This window comes from Lycorma delicatula, chromosome 11 (genome assembly GCF_047948215.1).
Source record: "Lycorma delicatula isolate Av1 chromosome 11, ASM4794821v1, whole genome shotgun sequence".
Classification (NCBI taxonomy): domain Eukaryota; kingdom Metazoa; phylum Arthropoda; class Insecta; order Hemiptera; family Fulgoridae; genus Lycorma; species Lycorma delicatula.
In genome coordinates, this window is record NC_134465.1 from 82,147,717 (window position 1) to 82,166,551 (window position 18,835).

Genomic DNA, 18,835 nt, shown 5'->3' on the forward strand with positions numbered 1-18,835 from the left:
TTATTAATATCGGCATTACTTAATGCATATAGTTTACACGACTAAAAAATATTGCTCCACAGATGAAATTGTTGTACAGTGATGTCAGAGTACACCATTAATTCTAGGTTTTGAAGAATCTAGCTCATTACTAAACAAGAAACTTCTTGTTGGGAATGTACGTATTCACCTAAAACCGCAGACCTTACAAGAGAGGCAATACTACGAAATCTCAAATATTCTACCCGACACTAATCAGTTTCACTCGGTTTGCCAAACGCCAGTATTCGAAGACACTCAAAAAAAACATTACGATTTGATTTTGTTATTAACGAAAGCAATTTGATTATCCCGGGAAGGTTTTTCATCTAATAATGTTACCGATCGTAATCAAACTGGTCGGGGGAAAAGTTTCTTCGTATTTCCCTCGGAGATGGTTTTGAACTTCATAATTCTGGCATTATTAATAAAATCTGTCAATACTTGCGCGCTTTATAACGGTGAGATATCACTAAATATTTTTAGAAAGGTTACTACTACTTTCACTCATATTAGGTATTTCACTTATATTAGATCGTCGATTTAAAGCTATTACGTCCTGAAAATTAGTGAAAATATACAAGAAATTTGTCATATATGGAGATTTAACTAAAAAGTAAGGGCAGAATGTAATTCAGACCTACTAAAAAACTTCTGATATTTATGGATATTATGCAGTATCCGTACGTGTAATACAAAACTGGTTCAAGCGTTTTTAACGTTTTCAATTTGGAAATTTTGATGTCAGTTATGCACATCGCTCTGGTCAGTCAATGATTGAAAAACTTCGATGAAATTATGGATAAAAAGTAAGCAAAACCTGCACATTAACAGGCTTGATATTATTAACGAAGTAAAAATGGAGTACAAAACTATTTTAATTCTCATAAAGGAAGCTAAATACAAAAAACTCGATGTAACACGTCTTTTAACAATGAAAAAGCTGACAAAAAAGTTGTTGCACTTTCCTGGTATTGGAAAAATAATGATACTTGAAAAACGTTAAACAATTTTAATAATCGATATTTATAACTTTTTTCTGCTTTCTTACTCCCAAAATTACCTCCAAGAAAAGTTTTTGATTAGTCTACATTTACTATGATGAATGATAGAAATTAAAAAAATCCTATGAATTATGCTTGACCAATAAAACACTACCTAAGATTCCATTTTTGGGGGTGGGGATAAATTATAATAAAATTTTATTGTAATATTATTATTAGAAGTTTAGATAAAAAAAACAAATTTTTTTTTAAATTCAAAAATCGTTATTATTAAACTTTGAACAGTTCCCTCACCAAAGCATTGCCCCCAAAGTATTTTGTTTTTGGCCACTTGTACTACTACTATACTTAGGAAAACAGAAAAAATTCGATTATGTAATAAATAAAAAGATAGCGAGTTGATTTTTGGTGAAGGGGAGAATTTGGAGGTAGTTGTTTCTTTTAAACGGTAAGATAAGCATGTACGCATTTAATAGCTTAATAATTATGAAGAGAAGTTATATTTACAAAATTTTGAGAAATTGATCCCAAAGAAGCTATTTATCCCATCCCTGGATACGTTGCCCCTAAACTTTTACCGACAAATTTTCCCGTATACTGATTCTGTGTGACAAATTTCATCAGAATCGGTTTATCCGATCAAAAGTTATTAAGCTTCAAACTCCAGCACACTTATATACTAAGTACGTACATACAAACCTTACCTCCCGCTTTTTGTTTGGGTCCCTGGGTCATGAAATGTCAAGAAATAAAAAAAGTTCATACACCATTTTTTGACCGATTACCATACTCTCTTTCTTGCAGCATAGCTCTAGAGCTGTGGTGCCGAGAAAGTAGAATTTAACTGATCTACGTTCCATCTACAAAACGTTGCTAAAAAGGAACGAACTCGAACCGTTTTTGAAACAGCTCGTTACGGGCAACAAAAATTGGACAATTTACTACAATAATTTATGAAAATGATCGTGGTCAAAGCAAGTTGAAGCTAGTAAACGATGGCAAAGCGAAGATCGACAAGAAAAGAGATGCCGTTTGTGTGCACGCGAGTCTACTTTGATCTGAAAGAAATATTTCACTATGAGCTGCTGCCATCTGGTATGACAATTAATTGTCTTTAACTTTTACTGTTAACAACTGGAAAGGTTATACCAGTCAATATTGCGACGAGAATTGATCGATAGAAAATGTGTTCGCTAGATCCCACATATTCTTGAAAACTGTGAGAACTTGGCTGGGAAGTTTTGATGCGTCCACTACTTAGTCCTGATCTTGCACCGTCAGACTACCGTTGGTTTCAGTCTCTACAAATTACCTTAACGGTATAAGTTAGCTTCAAAAAAGATTTGTGACAACCACTTATCAAAGGTTTTGTCTAAAAACCTTCCGAAAGTTTAAGTTCCACAATGACGGGATTATGTTTTTCCTCAAAAATAGCAAAAGGTGGTCGATCAAATCGTCGCATACTTGACTTAATAATATACTCGGTTACGAAATTAAAAAAAAAAATGTTTTACTTTTGTTTTAAAATACAAAGAAATTTCGTGACCCTTATATGAAAATAAATTACGTTTATAATCGACCGTTTCAATTTACTATTTAAAATTCTTTGTGCATTAATAAGCTTGGATTTGTAATTTTGAAATGTTACTGACCCTGTCACTGTTATTTAGTTATCAAACCGATCGTATGAAGGGATTTTACATCTTAAAATAAGTCCGTAGAAATTTTCCTTTAATTATTGTAAACAGGATAACAATAACATTTTCTGCTAATTAAATTTTGGATTAAAATTTCAAAGGGAAAAGTCAAAACGGTCGATTAAAATTATTTTTTATTTTTTAATTCGTACAGATAATATATCAGAATAAACTACCATTATGATTGTTTTAATTATTACTAATAAATACATTTTATTTAGTTTACTTTGTTTCAAAATTTTGTTTACAAAGACGAAAAGTACTTAATTCTCAATGATAAATTATAATCAAATTTATTACTTTATGAGATTTCGAATGAAGTTTTCTAGGTAAGCTTTTTTAAATTCATTGTAGAAAAATATAACGCAGACACTACACTCATTAATTCATTATTAAGTATTTTAACTTTGAGGCCAAAATTCTGGTTTATTGATTTGGATGAATATTACCAGAAACGTAGCCATTAAACCAACACCCTGAAATCAAAATTAATATTAATGCGAACAACAATAATGTAATATATTTTTGTAAAATAAATCTTAATTCAATATACGGTATAAATAAATTATAGCAATTTACAAAATAGAATACAATTATATAACTGTGTATATGTGTGTGTTATATAGAATATATTATCCGTTTAAGAATAAACGTTAAAAGAGTGTGTAAACTTCCCCAGATTTTTTTTTAAATACGCTAATTATTTGCTCTTAAAATCGATCAAACGAATTATGAAACACAAATAAAAACGAATTTTGAAAATCGACTAGATAATGAAGTAAGTAAATGATTATACAAATCGGTTTCAGACTTTGTACACACATCTTTCAGAAATTTTTAAGGGTTTTAGGTAGATTTCATAAGAAAGCTACCTAATGTAATCGGAACCATGATTTAACTTCCGTAAAATTTGGACATATCTTCGCGTTTCACACCCCCAGACCCCAAAACCACCGTCAGCTCAAAAGTTTTATATATATATACAAATATCGAATTTGTTTACTAAAGTTCCTCCTCTTCATTCGATAAGGGCCCAAAACTTATGTAAGTAAAGGTTTTTGATATCATCAACCGTTGGCCCCAGGGGTGAAAAAATAGGGTTTTGAAGACAAAAAACATCATACCTCTCTTAATAGAGAAGTATCGAATCGGTTTAAAATGGTCGTTAGTCTTCTAAAAATTACCTAAAACTTTTGTCTGCAACAATTTTTGATATGATCAACCCTTACGACAAGGGATGACCAAAATGTTGCTGGAATTGTAAGAAGATGAGGCTTGTCGTATGCTAAACACGTGTAACATTTTTTTCACATGCAACCGTTGTCGTATTGAGTAAATTTGAAATTTTTTTAAACTTTAAAGTGGAAATCCTTTTTATCCCCTACTTAACACCGGTGAAATCTACCTCCGCCTTTCGGCGTGCCGAAACAGATTTTTTTAATGTTTCTGGAATCAAGGGGTTGTGAAATGTTGACATCGGCAAAAAAACCGGCAACGAAATTTTAACCAAACTATGTAACAAAAAACGGAAAAAATTCTATTGTTATTAAAGGCAGAAGATAAGAAGAAAATTGTATACGGATAAATTAATCCATAGAGAAAAAAGAAGAGAAAACCTCCAGCATTTCTATTTCTGAGCTTGAAATCAAATATACTGAAATATGAAAGTACGTTAATTCCAGTACGATACTTTCTGATGATAGAAATTGCCAATTCTGATAATATATTGTTATGCGGAGATAATACGTACTCTGAGTTCATGCGAATTTTTTTTTTTCATTGAATTTACAAAACGTGTTATCTTATTTATTGCATCTTATTACTTTCCTATTAACATATTGAGATTTTTCTTCTAGAGCCAGAAAATGAAATATATTGATGTTAATGTTATAATAATCAGAAAACTAAACTTTTCAATTGCGAATTGGAAAAACAATTTATGATAATATCGATGTGCAAAATAATTTCTAGTATCGACCGGAAGACAACGATGTCCGCCATTATCTGTTTAAATATACCTATATTCCTGCTGAATCACCACCGTTTAAATTCACATAAATATAATTACACTAACGCGGGGATGCGCCAAACTCACATCTATTTCGTAATTTTGCGAAAACTAACAAAGATTCATAACTTACTTGTGGATTCCTAATCACAGTGTCGACGAAATTAAGCGTACGACTGAACTATACTACTGAAACCGCATACCGGTTAAGTTAGAGTGTCACGAAATACTCTCCATAATTTGGACACGGTTTTACTGCCTGGTCAAACGGGAGGTCGTATTACATTTAATAACGTATCGGTCAAACCGTCTCATACGGAGTATAAAAAGCAATCGTTTATTTATCAACATATGCCGCCAAATATAAATTGTTATAAACTTTTAACGGTTTATTGTTCCGCTTATCGTTATTAGACTGTTAAATATGTTATCCGCACAAACTTCACGTAAATAAATGTATAGCTATTACCTCGTCGCAAAATATTTTCAGATCTTTGGTGTGCCGTTTCAAGGATGAATATTTCTTTGAACTGTTTTAAATATAGAAAATTTTAGCGTCTAACTAAAGTCTATTGTCGTTCAACCGTTTGATTTTCCACAGTCTAATTTATGTTCTTATCCTCGGATCTGTGCTGTTGTGCGAACATCAACGCTTAAGAATTTCGACATTGACGATTGACATTGGAGATTGGAGATAGACAAAATCGTCATCTCTATCTGAATCGGTTTATCGTTCTACTGTAGAAATCGTAAATGTTTTTCTTTATTTTCTAAATCGTAAACGAATTGCAAGAACCAATTTTAGTATAGTATAATAATTTATTTCACATATATAATAAACGACGGTTAAAATAACAATGAATATAGAAGTTTGTACGTAAATTGACAAATAAAAATAAACGACTAAATTCTTATACGATATTGAAAAGGTAAAATTAAGCGAGAATAAAATTTCATCGCAATACAGCATTATTATTCGTATCGATAGATTTCAGTGGTGATCAATATTATTAATAAATAACGTAATAATATTAACGATAACATAATATTAATAAGTTTGAAATGACAACAATAAGTTTCATCGGAGGCTCTAAGAGAAAAATGTAATTATTATTTACATGTGAAAACTTTAGATCGGAATGAAAGTGACAATAATTACGTATTCCCTAATTACCTTAATTCCTTGTTTAGCATTATCTCATTTTTTATCGTATTTATCGATAATGATTTATAATATTTAGTTGCTTGTTTGAATTTTATCTGTAACTTTTGCGGAGTAAGAAGATAATTTTTTTTCAAATTCATTAAGATACAACTTTCTACATAAGTGATAATAGATCGGTTGATTGTATAAGTCATATCGGCCTGACTTTTAGTAATTAACCGCATGACGTGTAGTAACCGTTTCATGCGTAATTAAAAACTTAAAAATCTACCTTTAAATTCTGCGTTGTATTTAACGGTGTTTTTCGTTTCTTACATTTGAGTTTCCTGGAACAATTTTAAATTTATTGGGAATCACCAACAAATTTTCTCTAATATTACAGAAATCACTGAGATCATTTGAATTAACCGCTTTAAAAAAATAGTTTGTACTTAATGAAACGCATAGATAATAAAAAGCCATTAAACATTGGAGGATTTAAAAAAATGTGTTCAGTAATGTATTTAAAATGTAAATCGTAAATTAAAAACCCCTTTTTAGCTGTAGTTCATCAAGCCATTTTTGGCTTGATCTGGGCTTGAACTGGGACTTTTGTCCCGGTCGACATTATTAGCTTCGGTAGGTAACTGTTTAAAAAAAAAAAATATTATTAATATTCCCATGCTGTGCTTATAAATATTGTTAAACTGGTTTAACTGAATTTATTTTTAATTATGTTATCTAAAATATTTTTTGTGTAATGTTATAACGAAGTGAATTTAGGATTTTTTTAAGTTTAAATTTTTTTAGTAGAACAAAATATAATTTATTATTACTTTTTATATATCTAAAGTTCATTTAAATCAAACCCGATAAAAAATATAGGTCTTCATAAAAAATTTATGAACTTCCGTTTATAAAGCCTTTTATTAATGTCGTTTCCTTTAGATTCCAATACAAAAAATTAAATTTTAATTTAACGCTTTTTATTAGAATTTATTATCATAAGTAAAAGTAAATATTTATTGTCTTTTTAAAAGCTTTTATTTAACTCGCTTTAGGAATAATCAAATTTTGCAACTGCCTATATATTTGATTTATGGGATGAAAATCAATGAAATTTGGTTCACTGACAATACAGCACTACGTTGTCGAAATTTGATATGATCCACCACCACGCCAAGCGCCAACCAAGCGCTTCGCCTATGCTAAATTGAAAATTTTCATTTCTCATCAACTATCGTATGAAAATGATTCAAATTTGGTACACGTATGTAACTTCGATGTGTAAAAATAAATATGTTTTTTTTTTTACCCTTAAAAAAATACAAAAATATATTTGATTACATGTAAAAAATTATTTTTTTAAAAATCTTTTATTTAACTAATATTAATATTAACATTAATAAAAAAAGGAAACAAATTAGATAATCTCCCTAAAAAGTAAAAAATTAGAATTAAATCAAATTGAGAATTTTAAACAAAAAAATATAATATATTAACAAATATAAAAACGCACTGAACAGTAAAAAAATAAATTATATAAATATATAATAAATAACCGACAAATAAATGTAATAATTATTAAATTTTAATAATTAAATTAACTTTTAAATTTAAAGTAATAAAATATTTAGTTAAATAAAAGCGTGGCGCAGTTTTTATAACGATGTTTTCGAATAAGTATTTATAGACATTTGCTGTATTTAAAAATTTTTTTTTTGTTTAACGAGGTTGTTTAGTATATGTATATACTTTATTTATCTGTAATAAAATAACTCAAGTTTTTAATTCTTTGACGGTTCAAATTTGCACAGAGATGACCTTTAAGGTTTAATAAGATTAAAAATAAAAATTAAATTTAGAAATCTTGCGCAAAGTTGACGGTAATCTGAAAAATTATTAATTATTATCGTTATTATAATCGTAATCGTAATTATGAATTCGTTAAATAAAAATTCATAATTAATTAAAATGAAACTTTTAGCGGAAAGAGTGTGTTCAGTTTGGCTTAGATTACAAGCAGAATTCGAAGATGAACTCCAACTATGTGATAACACGTACAAAGAAAGCGAGCGGGTGCATTTTCCAAGATTGTTACTTGTAGCTAGTCGGTCTCAACCGGAGAGGTTCCAGCAGACCTTTCCGCCTCCTCGCGTCGTTATTGAAAATGAAAATGAAGATTATTTGTTGTAAAAATAAATGTTGTGTTGTTTTAAATAGATATAAAAACTGTGCCGCGCTGTTATTTAACTAAATATTTTCATTACTTTTAATTTTAAAATTTAATAATTATTACATTTATTTATCGGTTATTTATTAGATATTTATATAATTTATTTTTTTACTTTTTAGTGCGTTTTTATATTTGTTAATATATATTTTTTTGTTTTTGTTTAAAATTCGCAATCTTACTTAATTCTTATTTTTTACTTTTTAGAGGGTTTTCCTAATTCGTTTCCTTTTTTTATTAATGTTAATATTAATATTAGCGTTTGATATTTATTTTCTACGATATGAAAATTCACTTTAAAGATTTTTTTTGGCTGTCAGTACGTTGTAAAATAGTAAATTTTTTTAATAACTATACATTAATTCTATATTCTAAAATAATCTTGCAGGTGACTTATTAAAGAGTAACATTCTTATGTTATATTTTTACATATACGCTTAAATTTTCTTGAATTTTAAAAAGTACCTTAAGCTTTTTTTGTATTAACCCACCGGGTCGGTCTACTGGTGAACGGTCTTCCCAAATCAGCCGATTTGGTAGTCGAGAGTTCCAGCGTTAAAGTCCTAGTAAAGTCAGCTATTTTTACACGGATTTGACTATTACATCGTGGATACCGGTGTTCTTTGGCGGTCGGGTTTCAATTAACCACACATCTCAGAAACGGTCGATCTGAGACCTTACAACACCACACTCATACATATCATCCTCATTCATCTTCTGAAGTATTATCTGAACGGTAATTACCGGAGAATAAACAGGAAAAAAAGAGAAGTTTCTTTTGTAAAAAACGGCATCTTATTTTTTCAAACAGATTAATAAGTAACTGTAATACGACTGAAAGTTTTGAAGCGTAACGCTAAATTCTGTTTGAAAACAGACACAAAATTTTCAGGCACCAATATTTCCAGTGTGCACCCCTACAGACAAGTGGGTAAGATGGTTAGTTTTCTTCTATCATTAACCATATATTTTAGTCAAAGTTAAATTTTTTCTTTATAAAGGTAATACACGCCGGTCTATTAATTTTTGCATAAGTAACATATCGTCAGGATCTGCAGAAACCAATTACTTAATTTTTATTTCATAATTTAAACGCTTTTATTTGATGGAAATATAAGTAATAAGTCGTGAATATTTAAATACAAATTGGAGTATTTTAAATAAAGGTTTGTCAACTGTGAAACCGGGAAAGTTATGACACTTTAAATTGAGTTTAACAAACAACAATTACAGTTAACGATGAAACGATAATTCCAGTGAACAGATCGTTTGAAGTTACGAATTACTGGAGAAATATTTTGTTACTGAAAGGCAAAAAAGTTTTGCGTTATATTTTGTGTTTTCCTCGAAAAAAAGGGATTTAGAAAATAATCTTCTACGAGATTTCGTGTTATTGTTGGCGATTTAAATCGCTGCGTTTAAGCGTACCAGAATACATGTTGTGCTGCTATTATAGGTAAAACAATAATTACATAAGTTTCAGCTCGACCTAAAAATAATAATAATCGTTATAATAAATTGAACGCTAATTTAATTACTTATCCTTAGAAATAGGTTAAGATTCACGGTATAGAATCCGTAGGAATCTATTTTTATTTCGTCGTTACGGAGTTGTCTAACAAACAGCATTACCTGTTAAATTATAAAAATTCATTATTATTTGTTTTAACAATAAAAATAGTTTCTAACTTCTGACGATATAAATTATTAAAAAAAAATCGATAACAACGTTAAATAAATAAATATTTTATTCTGATAATTCAGAAACGGATAGATATAAAACGCTATGGATAAAAAACCGATGTAAAGTCGATAAAAAAATATATTATTTTGAAAAATTTGATTTCAATATGAAGCAGTACGTGGCAAAAAATTTTACGATTCTAATAAATAATTAATTAAAAAATCAAAATTACCGATATTCAAGCTAGTAAAAATTCACCGAGCAAAGTTTTGGATAATGTTAATCGTTAATTTGGCTGAGCTACTTTCCGCTAAATAAAAAATAAAAAGGTGTTTGATTTTAATTTTTTAGTCTTCCTTTAACATAAAAAAAAAAATATTAGAATTATACTTCTAGAACACATTATGTTATCTACGATAAAAAAATCTGATGTGTACACCGCATGACTTCCTTGTACGCCTATTAAATTATATATACGCATATTTTGATGCGTTTCATTTAAACTTATTTAATTTGAAAGTGAGGTACGATCCTTCAGTTCTTTATTAAAGTAGACGGTTACACGATCGCAATGCGGTGGAACCACATTTTATCACACATTTTTGTGGTGTACGTATCGGCATTTCATATTTATATAATAATTTTGTTTCCTGTCGTTCAAGTGTTTACGTGTCGGATCTGTAGCCATGGACACGTCGATTGGAGTTCGATTTCACGCACAGTTTTTTTTTTCAATTTAAATATATTGATTTATTAAAAATTTTAACCTCTGTAAATTTTTTTAATTAAATGAAAAGTAGAAAAAAATTTATTTCACTAATAACTTTTGATTTTTTCATATTTCTTTTTTTATTATTATTATTGAATTATTATTTATTGTAATTTTTTTTTTACGATCAGAGTTTAATAATTATTAATAAATAAATATATTTGAATTAAAAAAAAAACAAGTTAAAAAAATGTATATGAAGTTGAATTCGAATTGATGAACCAAATATTTCATTAATTAAAATTTTATTTAGCTGTAACGTGGAACCGATGAAAATAAGTACCGCTTATGATGTATCGTTGAAAATCTCTCGATTACGGATTATTACGGAAGTTAAAAACAGTCTAAAATCCAAATGTTTTGGAGTTTGGGCCTTTTTGGACACTTTCGGTTCAGTCGATTGCAATCAAAAAGGAGGTGTGCACGAGATGTTACAACAGTCCTAAATCCAAAATTTCAACATTCTACGGCAATCGTTTTTGAGTTATGCGAGATACATACGTATCTCACATGATATACGTATCGGCGTGACGTACGTAACGCCGAAACTTGTCAAAATGGATTTAGGTATGGTCAAATGGATATTTCCGGTGAAATCTGAAAACCGAAATTTTTCGCGATCACAATTCTTCCTTATTTCGTAGAAGAATGTAGAAATCAGTGTAAAATCATTTGAAAGCTGTAACTTGAAAAAAAAAGTGTATATATATATATATATATATATATATATATATATATATATACGGGCTTACACTTATAAGAATTTTTTTCTGACTTTTTATTCTAATGTCATCTCCCAAAATAGTGCCCTTTGTCCTTTTCTGGTAGAACTATATATACATACAGATTGATCCCGAGGAAAGTGAACATATTTGGAAACTGATTCTAGAGCTTGAAATAATGAACAAAAGTCAATACAAATATATTTTCGAAATGTTTTGTTATGAGATTACGGGAAGCAAAAAATTTCGAATGAATTTTATTTTCACATTTCATTTCATGATTTTATTTCTGGTGAAAGGAGCTCTTACTAAAAATTTTTAAGGCTTTATGTATAAGAAGTAAACTTGATGGTTTGTAATGGTTCTGGACCTGACAGCTCTATTAAAACGATCATATAAGTGTATCTTCCGTAGTTTTCATGATGTCCAACGTTAAAGAGAAAAACTCGGTGAAGAAAAACATATTTTATTAGTAAGTTAATTATAAATGAATAGTACATTAATAAAGTAGTATAACTTTATTAATGACTAATAAATGTGTAAATGTCACTATCAGACTGGTGAGAATTTAATTTTGAGAAAATTAATGTTTTTTTTTTCGTTTTCCGTCATTTGACTGGTTTGATGCAGCTCTCCAAGATTCTCTATCTAATGCTAGTCGTTTAATTTCGGTATACCCCCTACATCCTATATCCCTAATAAATTTGTTTTACAAATGTAAAACAAACAAATGCAAACAAATGCAACAAACGTTGATTGCCTGTACAATTTTTTACTTCTACCTGTCCCTCTAATATCAAAGCGACTATTCCAGGATGCCTTAATATGTGGCCTATAAGTCTGTCTCTTCTTTTGACTATATTTTTCCAAATGCTTCTTTCTTCGTCGAATTGCCGCAAGACCTCTTCATATGTTGCTTTATACACCCATCTAATTTTTAACATTCTCCTGTAGCACCACATTTCAAAAGCTTCTAATCTTTTCTTCTCAGGGACTCAGATCGTCCAAGTTTCACTTCCATATAAAGAGACTTTCAAAAATCTTTACCTGACATTTAAATTAATTTTTTATGTAAACAAATTCTTACTGAAGGCTCTTTTAGCTTGTGGTATTCGGCATTTTATATCGCTCCTGCTTCGTCCATCTTTAGTAATTCTACTTCCCAAATAACAAAATTCTTCTACCTCCATAATCTTTTCTCCTCCTATTTTCACTTTCAGTGGACCATCTTTCTTATTTCTAATACATTTCATTACTTTCATTTTGTTCTTGCTTATTTTCTTTTGTAGGACTTCATCTACGCCGTTCATTGTTTCTTCTAAATCCTTTTTACTTTCGGCTAGAATTACTATATCATCAGCAAATCGTAGCATCTTTATCTTTTCACCTTGTACTGTTACTCCGAATCTAAATTGTTCTTTAACATCATTAACCGCTAGTTCCATGTAAAGATTAAAAAGTAACGGAGATAGGGAACATCCTTGTCGGACTCCCTTTCTTATTGAGGCTTCTTTCTTATGTTCTTCAATTATTACTGTTCCTGTAAACATTAGCAATTGTTCTTCTATCTCTGTATTTGAACCGTAATTTTTTTTAAATGCTGAACATTTTATTCTAGTCTACGTTATCGAATGCCTTTTCTAGATATATAAATGCCAAGTATGTCGGTTTGTTTTTCTTTAATCTTTCCTTCTACTATTAATCTGAGGCCTAAAATTGCTTCCCTTGTCCCTATACTTTTCCTGAAACCAAATCGGTCTTCTCCTAACACTTCTTCCTTTCTCCTCTCAATTCTTCTGTATAGAATTCTGGTTAAGATTTTTGATGCGTGACTAGTTAAACTAATTGTTCTGTATTCTTCACATTTATCTGCTCCTGCTTTCTTTGGTATCATTACTATAACACTTTTTTTGAAGTCTGTTGGAACTTCCCCTTTTTCATAAACATTACACACCAGTTTGTATAATCTATCAATCGCTTCCTCACCTGCACTGCGCAGTAATTCTACAGGTATTCTGTCTATTCCAGGAGCCTTTCTGCCATTTAAATCTTTAAATGCGTTCTTAAATTCAGATTTCAGTATTGTTTGTCCCATTTCATCCTCTTCGACTTCTTCTTCTTCCTCTATAACACCATTTTCTAATTCATTTCTTCCGACATGATACGGTACAACTGATGTTTAACTGTCAGAATGATTGCATTTGAATGGTACCACAGTCCATCAAATTTTGACTAATGAATCGGACATGAAGAATGTTTTTGCCTAAAACACGTCACTGTTGAATAAAAGGACAACAGGGTGGAAGTGTGCTGCGATCTTTTAAGGTGAATTGAAACTGGTTTTCTAAAAAAATGTCTACTGGTGATGAATCTTGGATATTTATGTACGATCCAGAAACAAAATGCCAGAGCAAGGAGCGGCACACTTCAAATTCACTACGTCCCGTAAAAGCAAAAATGAGGAAATCATAAATCAAATCCATGTTAATTTGTTTTTTCGATTGTAATAGCGTTGTCCATAAGGAATTTTTGCCTATAGGAAAAACTTTAAATCAATATGTTTATCGAGAAATTCTTGAACGACTGCAGGAGAAAGTTGATCGCGTAAGAACAGCCATCAAAGACAACTGGATGCTGCACCTTGTCACACTGCATTCTTCAATTTATGAGTTTTTGGTTAAAGAAAAAAAAAACATTCCTGTAGTTCCTCTACTACCTTATTCACTTAATTTGAATTCCTGATGTTTTTCTGTTAATGAATGTAAAAAAACATCTCAAAGGATACGATTTTGGAACAGTAGAAAATATTTTTAAAAAATGTAAAGGATAATTCGGTTTCTGAGTTCCAACATTGCTATGATGAATTGGAAATCCATTTGAAGTGTTACATGACTTCCCAAGGGAATTGTTTCGAAGGTATAATCCAGAAGGAATCCAGGTATAATCCGATCGTAAATAAAAAGTTTTTCTGAACCGGTCTGATTACTTTATTTACAGATGTCGTATTATTTGTGATTCATGTTTGCGGAAAAAATGAAACATTAATTAATTAATTTAGTTCACACATTTTGTACAAGGTTTATGTTTTTTTTTTCAAGGTCCGATCGGTCACAAAATTAAAACCACAGCGAATATAAAAATTTTTTGTTTGTAACAAGTACTTAACATAGTTATGCTATTTCTCTACATAGTCACCACTCCGATTTAGACATTTGTCGTAGCGTGGTACCAAATTTCCAATACCCTCGTCATAGAACAGAGCCGCCTGTGTTTTCAGCCATTTTCTACGTTGGTCTGCAACACGATTTCTACGCCAAAATGTTGTCCTCCTAGCCAGCGTTTCATGCAAGCAAGGAGGTTGGAGCTAAGTCCGGGCTGTATAAAAGTGTTGATCAAACACTTCCCGATGAAAATTGTGCCGGAGCTTCTTTGTTACAGCTGCAGTGTGCGGCCGAGCATTGTCATGGAGAAAGACAATTCCTGATGACAACATTCCTTTCTGCTTATTCTGAATTGCCCTTCGTAGATGTTGAAGAGTCACGCAGTATGAGGTCGTGGCCATGTTCCATGAATTCCACCAAGAGAACGCCATTCCGGTCCCAGAACACAGTTGCCATACGCTTTCTGTTGGAGAAGGTTCGCTTGAACTTCTTCGGTTCAATGGGAGAATGCATCTGCTGTTTGGATTGTTCTTTTGTTTCTTCAGTTTCGAAATGGACCCGTGTCTCGTCCCCTGTCACAATTTTGTTCAAAAAATCTTCTCCTTCATTGCGGTAGTGCTCGGGAAACGTAAGGGAGGCGTCCATTCTATTGTTTTTTGATGGTCAGACAGCATCTTGGGAATCCATCTCGTACACAGTTTGCGGTACTGAAGTCTCTCGCTCACAACGGTGTAGAGAGATGACCTTGAAATTTTAGGAAACGAATCGCTCAATACAGAAATTGTGAACCGACGATTTTCTTGAACTGCCTCATCTGCTCGCATCCTTCCCTGACCGCCTGCATCATGAACATCTGCACGTCCTGCTTTAAAGTTCCTGCAACGCATATGTGCAAAGGTTCATCCGATTTTTGCATGGGTTTTTAGTTCGTGACCGATCGGACCTTGGAAAAAAAATAATTCTCATAATATCGATAATTTTATATTTTTCTTTTTTGAAATGTGAAATTTTTTTGTTATATAGAGAATGGTTTATTCAGCCAGGTACAGATGAAATAAAACCGGCTGCCACATTAATTAGGCCAGAAAGATTATGTGATACTTTGCAGATTATTGCTGAAAAAGGCGGTGATGAACTTTATAACGGAACATTAGCTAAAACTTTTATTGAAGATATTCAAGATATGGGTGGTATTATTACACTTGAAGATTTGCAGAGATACAAGTAAGTTTCATCAATTAATAGAATATATACTATGTTCTTTACTGTCATCTATTTTTTTATTTGTGGTGTAAAATTAAAAGTTAATACCTCTCCGCACTGTCCAAATATGTATTCTGGGCATCTTGTTTTGTTACTGAATGTCATAAAAATGTGAAAAAAATTCAAATATATTTTTTTTGTCTTCAGTCATTTGACTGGTTTGATGCAGCTCTACAAGATTCCCTATCTAGTGTTAGTCGTTTCATTTCAGTATACCCTCTACGTCCTACATCCCTAACAATTTGTTTTACATATTCCAAACGTGGCCTGCCTACACAATTTTTTCCTTCTACCTGTCCTTCCAATATTAAAGCGACTATTCCAGGATGTGGCCTATAAGTCCGTCTCTTCTTTTAACTATATTTTTCCAAAGGCTTCTTTCTTCATCTATTTACCGCAATACCTCTTCATTTGTCACTTTATCCACCCATCTGATTTTTAACATTCTCCTATAGCACCGCATTTCAAAAGCTTCTAATCTTTTCTTCTCAGATACTCCGATCGTCCAAGTTTTACTTCCATATAAAGCGACGTTCCAAACATATAACTTCAAAAATCTTTACCTGACATTTAAATTAATTTTTGATGTAAACAAATTCTTACTGAAGGCTCTTTTAGCTTGTGGTATTCGGCATTTTATATCGCTCCTACTTCGTCCATCTTTAGTAATTCTACTTCCCAAATAACAAAATTCTTCTACCTCCATAATCTTTTCTCCTCCTATTTTCACATTCAACGGTCCATCTTTGTTATTTCTACTACATTTCATTACTTTTGTTTAGTTCTTGTTTATTTTCATGCGATAGTTCTTGAGTAGGACTTCATCTATATGCCGTTCATTGTTTATTCTAAATTCTTTTTACTCTCGGCTAGAATTACTATATCATCAGCAAATCGTAGCATCTTTATCTTTTCACCTTGTACTGTTACTCTGAATCTAAATTGTTCTTTAACATCATTAACTGCTAGTTCCATGTAAAGATTAAAAAGTAACAGAGATAGGGAACATCCTTGTCAGACTCCCTTTCTTATGTTCTTCAATTGTTACTGTTGCTGTTTGGTTCCTGTACATGTTAGCAATTGTTCTTCTATCTCTGTATTTGAACCCTAATGTTTTTAAAATGCTGAACATTTTACTCCAGTCTACGTTATCGAACGCCTTTTCTAGGTCTATAAACGCCAAGTATGTTGGAGAAGTTGTCCGGAGCAAATAATATCCCTAAAATTTATGATAGACTTAAACAAAAGACGAAAAAAACAACTAATTACCTTCATCGACTTAAAACGTGATAAAATTAATTTTAACCGATACCAAGTCCAGAGTGAAATTCAGAGGTGAACTCTCTTGACCCTTCTCCATAAAAACTGTTTTGAGGCAAAGAGACGGCCTCTCACCACTCCTTTTTTAACTGCGCCCTCGAATTTGTCATGAGAAAATGGTATGAAATAAATCCCAAAAATATAAAAATGGGTACTAAGAAAAACTCCATCGCACTAAATCACCTGTGTGCAGATGACCTTCCTGTTTTAGCAGATAATATTCAAGAAGCCAAAACACAAATCATGAGCTTCAAATCCAAGCACAAAAGGTTAGGGCTTCATATCTCTTTGGAAAAAACTGAACTAATGGCCATAGATCCTCTGGTAATAGAGCACATTACGGTAAAACAATCAGAAAATTAAAATAGTAAAACAATTTAACCTTTTCAGATCATGTAGCCATTGAACTGGCTACATGATCTGTAGCCAGTTTCTAGGTCTATAAACCCCAAGTATGTCTGTTTTTTTCTTTAATCTTCCTTCTACTATTAATCTGAGGTCTGAAATATCTTCCTTTGTCCCTATACTTTTCCTGAAACCAAATCGGTCTTATGCTAACACTTCTTCCACTCTCCTCTCAATTCTTCTGTACAGAATTATAGTTAAGAATTTTGATGCACGACTAGTTAAACTAATTGTTCGGTATTCTTCACATTTATCTGCCCCTGCTTTCTTTGGTATCATTACTATAGATGGTTATATATTTCAGTATAATTATATATGACTTGTTTTGTTTTTTTTTTTATTTTCAGGCCGAAATGGAGAGAACCGACCCGAACAACTTTACATGGAGAACAGACCGTGTACGCATCTCCACCTCCTGGCAGCGGAGTTTTATTAGCATTTTTTAAAAATATAATTGACGGATATAAAATGGATGCTTCCAGCGTTTCTAACATTAATTCTACGATATTAACTACACATAGGATGGTTGAAGCCTTTAAATATGCTTTCGCTCGTAGAACAGAACTCGGCGATCCGGATTTTGTCAATATTACATCGGTAAGATTTTAAAATTGCTTGTAACCGATTCAAATCCAGTTATTTTGTTGTATAGTAATTTTTTTATTACGGATTGAACGCTTAACTATCCTTACAGTTTTCTTTCAGTTGCTGTGAACGATTTGATAGATAATATTGAAACTGTATTTTGTTCATTAAAATTGAATAATTTTAGAGTTGTAATCATAAGAAAAACCCTAAAATAAAAGTGGTTTTACCGGTGTGTGTGTGTGTGTGTGTGTGTGTGTGTGTGTGTGTGTGACATTTATTATGTATGTTAATAATCATTGATCAAATGTAAAGAGAACTTAACGATTTGAAAGTTTTATCATCGTAACGAATGTTGATCTTACCTTACCAGAGATTCATTTCTCTCTCTTTCTCTTTTACCTCCTTTCCTTCTAATGTGAAAAATCTTTTTAGGTAGATTTCATAAGAAAACTACCTATTGTAATGGGTACCATGAACGTTTCATATCCCTCAGACCCCAAAACCTTCAAAGGCGTATATATATATATATAAAATTACAAAATAAATTAAATAACACCTTATTTTTTTTATTCCAAAAGCACTTTCGTCGGAATCCACATCATCGGTTATATATAAGATATATTTATATATATATATATATATATACTTCATTCATTTGAATGCAGCTCTCCAAGATTCCATATCTAGTACTAGTCGTTTCATTGCGGTATAACCCGCCTAACAATTTGTTTTACATATTCCAATTTTTGCCGGCATGCACAATTTTTTCCTTTTACTTGACCGTCTAATATTAAAGCGACTATTCCAGGATGGCTTAAT

The 18,835-nt window shown here is 31.2% G+C and overlaps 1 protein-coding gene across 1 annotated transcript in view; it reads left to right on the forward strand.

The window, feature by feature from the left end:
- The window catches only part of LOC142332573 (scoloptoxin SSD14-like), a 121,415-nt gene that overhangs the window by 96,123 nt on the left and 6,457 nt on the right, over nt 1-18,835 (forward strand). The window contains exons 3-4 of the mRNA XM_075379067.1: nt 15,464-15,664; nt 17,776-18,025. Coding sequence (XP_075235182.1) covers nt 15,624-15,664; nt 17,776-18,025 — 291 coding nt within the window. The 5' untranslated portion in view covers nt 15,464-15,623. The remainder of the gene's footprint in view (nt 1-15,463; nt 15,665-17,775; nt 18,026-18,835) is intronic.